This window comes from Lycium barbarum, chromosome 11 (assembly GCF_019175385.1).
Source record: "Lycium barbarum isolate Lr01 chromosome 11, ASM1917538v2, whole genome shotgun sequence".
Classification (NCBI taxonomy): domain Eukaryota; kingdom Viridiplantae; phylum Streptophyta; class Magnoliopsida; order Solanales; family Solanaceae; genus Lycium; species Lycium barbarum.
Genome location: NC_083347.1, coordinates 16,503,132 through 16,506,912, shown reverse-complemented (window position 1 = coordinate 16,506,912; position 3,781 = coordinate 16,503,132). Strand labels below are relative to the sequence as shown.

The window sequence follows — 3,781 nt, the reverse complement described above, 5'->3', positions numbered from 1 at the left end:
GCAATTATATACTTCTTGAAGTATTCTTTTGCTTTCTTTCGGCAAAACCTAAAAGTTATGTTCAGTCCTCAATTCACTAGCAAATTTCCCACTTAAGCGTAGTCCATAGTGACAACATGCATATCTGTAAACATAGATAAGAAAGAATTAATTGTTCTTTTCCACACTTGACCCTTAGCATTTACTATTTTTTACGTCACAAGTTTTTCAGTAAGATTTGTTTGCGATAAATACTACCGGAGATAACATACTCCAAGCAAACAAAATTAAAGTAAACAAGCATGGCTAGTAGCAAAGTTTGTGTCCTCGCTGTCCTCTTCTTGTGTGGTATGGTCTATTATCTAATACTAATCTTCTTCTTTTCATTCAATAAAAAGCTATTTCATGAATTTTGTTGCATCAATTTTGTTCTATATATATTTATCTACACTTAAAAAGGATTATCTTTCTGTTTTTTGTCTTTAAACCAGTTTTTCTACTGGAAAGAAATTATGTTGAATCTGCAAAGGCAAGTTTTGCACAATGGAGTGTATGGACAATGTGAGTTACATGACTTGCCCATCTTTGGGAGATAAGAAGCTTCGTGTATCATGCATCAACTGTTGCAGAACACCAAAGGGCTCTACACTTTTCAATTCAGACGGACTCATATGTACTGGAACCGATTGACTTTTGAGAATTATCAAAAGGGATATTACAAATTTAATACCAATCAACTATATGTAAGGAAGTCCGAGTTTATGAGTGTTTACGTTTCATGATATCTGTATTAAAATAACGAACTTTGCAGTGTTTGTCTATGAGTTGTTTTTTTCTTAATTTGGGTCAATTGAGATGAATCGCCTTTTTCAGAGCTCTTCTGTATAAAAATTAAGATCTCTTGTAAAAGGTCATAAAACTAAAAAAGTTCGTAAAAGGCTAAAAAACAATTTATCCGCTTTTAAAGGGTTGTGGTGTGATGAAGAATATTATTCCCCCTTAATTAAAAGTTTTCAGTCGAATCTTATAAATGATTTTTTTTTCCTAATAATAGTTCTTTTTTTTTTAATGAATCTTTTATGGGCACAAATGTTAGTATTCCGACACCAAAGTAGATAATGAACATGAAATTGTAAAACAATACTTGTGCAGTTTCTCTCTCTTCCTTTGAGGAAATCGTTTCCCTCGAGGTCTTCCTTCTGAATTTTTGCGGAAGAAGAAAGTTTTTGCTTTTTGACTGTATTAAGTTCCTACTCCCTCCGTTTTAAAATAATTGAATTTTTTGAGGAAGAAGAAACTCACTCAATGTTTTTTGTGGCGTTTTTGGATGACCTCAAGTCAGCATTTTTATAGAACAATATTGAAACTTATAACTCCGCTTCAATTCAAAAGATTCATCACCCTTTATCCCTTAACCCCCTCTTCATTGAAGAATCACTCAACTCTTCATCTTTTTACTATAGGGAGTTATTCAGTGAAGTTGTAACTTGAAGCGAGTTATGAGTCACCTAATCAATGGATTCCAACAAAAACCATTTTAAAGTACTAATTCTCAAGGGATTGACTATCTCACCAGTTATATGGACCAATCGCCTAGAAAAATTCCCCGAACTATGTAAAAATACGGACAATCTTGCCTACCGTTTAAGGGTGAGAGTTTTAAATTTATTTATTTCTAGTAACACTCTTATGCAGACACCAAAAATATAATATTTATAAGCTTATACTTCCATGTTAAGTAAAACGAATTATGATCAAACAACTAGTATTTCAAGTAGCTAGTATTACTAAGCTCAAGAATTTTACACCAATCCTATAGCATAAAGAGAATTTGACGCGAGGGAGGTTCGAGTCATTTTAGTATCCAATAATTAACCCCAAACTAGGTTAATTTCGGAGTAATCATATAAATTTTATCATTTAACCAATCTCTATACCAAAATAATTGCAAATTGAAAGTAATGACTTCATGTAGGAAGTACTATGTTCGGATCTATTCGAGACTGCAATGCTATATTAGCTGTACACAGCCAAATTTAAAGAGGTCTCTTTCAAATTTTACTTTAAAGAAAACTCAGCCACAACTTTCACATGACCGGAAAAAAATAATGGACAAGAAAACACATTTGTACATTATTATGTAACTTGCACAACGAAGTCGGCAACATTGTGAATTTATGGAGGAAATTACAAGGTCCAATTTTCCATTTCAAGTTGGTAAACATCCAATGTAACTTCACTATAAATGCAGTGGTATTGTTAACAAATTTATCCGTCAATCCAACCATTAATCAAAGGAAAAGAAAATCAATTTTTGAGCAATTGAACAACAGATATGGCAAGCGCAAGCTACAAATCTGCAATATTTTTCAGCTTTGTTCTGCTTTTCATTCTCTCCATTAGCATGGCAGAAAGTAGAGCTGTTTCATGTAAGTATGACATAGAATATTACCCTGCTAATACTTATGCTTAAAGGTATCTAGCTTACTTTTTAAAAATATAATTTACTAGTTAAATTATCTTTTATTTCTCAATGATTATTTCTTGATTGTTGCAGCTGGAATTGGGACGAATTCTGCTTTGATATGCAGTAAGATTTATGGTGCAAATATTGGAGACACATGCTTCAGTATTATGCAACAATTTAGTATGACCCCAGAGGCCTTTACTACTTTCAATCCAAATCTCAATTGTGACAAAATGTTCGTGGGTGAATGGATATGCCTTGATGGTTCCTCCATCTAGAATATTAACCAAGGAAATATCAAGCTCCAGAAATCAAGCACTTAAATTTATTTTTTTGTTGTTGCTGTTGAGAAAGAGAAGACTTCACTAACGTTAAGGATAATGTAATGTATGAATAAAAAGCAATAATGCTGCTTCTGCATTGTATTTGGTCATGTTCCAAGTTGATTTCTTAGTGTACTTCATCACTGATATTTATATAACTCGCGTAAGATGATTTATTTCTGCCTTTGATCTATTTATACACTATTGTATAGCTGCATTTGCTACTATTACCCGTTACTACTATTATCATGTCATTCTTCCTGAAATTAACTTGGCAGAACGAATTGGAACTTGGAACCATTTGGAGACAAATAACTGTGGCATAAGTACCAAAATTTTAGATGAAATGTATCCGTTTGTCGTCATTGGGATTTCGAGAACCGACATTATTATATAAATCACTAGGAGAAACGAGTTGAGATATATAACCCCTCAAGTTTTTTTTTTTAATTTGCTAGACCCCTTTGTCTTCTTTATTTTCAACCCATGAAAATGGTAAAATCAAGTTTACGTTTGCTCGGTTACCTCTTTATATTTTAAAAAACTTTTGGGGTTCACTTAAAACTCACTTTTGGATAAGCAATTTGGGTGAGATTTGAACTGGGTTTGGATCAAATTACAACAGTAGTTGTTAATCCAAAAAACAAAGAAGAACTGTTGCTGGTCTTAATCATGTCCACAACTATCTTGGAGTCAATTAAGTTCAAGGTTTATATTGTCAAAGTTGTTGTCAAGGCACCATTGCAATCCAATATTAACGGCAATGCCTCAGCTATATATGTTTGTGTCGTGTGTTGTGATTTATAATAGATTTTAACACAGTCTATAATAAACGACTTGAATACGCTTATGTTGCATTTCTTTAATTAGGTGAAGTGGCATCTTATAAATTGCTTCCGGTCACGTCTTTTAAAGATATAAATATCAAAAGCTTGTCGTAATTTATAATAATCTTAAGCAAGTCCATACTAAACAACCTCGATGTGCTTATGTTGCACTCCCTTTAGGTGAA

The 3,781-nt window shown here is 32.7% G+C and overlaps 1 protein-coding gene and 1 long non-coding RNA gene across 2 annotated transcripts; both read left to right on the top strand.

The window, feature by feature from the left end:
- The first annotated feature begins 240 nt into the window (after positions 1–240).
- Positions 241–794, top strand: LOC132618663 (uncharacterized). The gene is made up of 2 exons (XR_009574243.1): positions 241–327; positions 471–794. It is a non-coding gene; the product is annotated as an uncharacterized LOC132618663 (long non-coding RNA).
- A 756-nt stretch (positions 795–1,550) lies between these two features.
- LOC132619201 (lysM domain-containing protein ARB_03442-like) lies at positions 1,551–2,856 on the top strand. The gene is made up of 2 exons (XM_060334155.1): positions 1,551–2,408; positions 2,537–2,856. The coding sequence occupies exons 1-2, from the start codon at positions 2,315–2,317 to the stop codon at positions 2,722–2,724; spliced, it is 282 nt and encodes a 93-aa protein (XP_060190138.1). The 5' UTR covers positions 1,551–2,314; the 3' UTR covers positions 2,725–2,856.
- Positions 2,857–3,781: the final 925 nt, after the last annotated feature.

What these genes read in the sequence shown, in the direction of transcription:
- LOC132619201 (XM_060334155.1), top strand. Translation starts at nt 2,315, where the DNA reads ATGGCAAGCGCAAGCTACAAATCTGCAATATTTTTCAGCTTTGTTCTG. An exon ending in AGAAAGTAGAGCTGTTTCAT is followed by an intron (nt 2,409 to 2,536) that starts GTAAGTATGACA and finishes TGATTGTTGCAG; the next exon opens with CTGGAATTGGGACGAATTCT.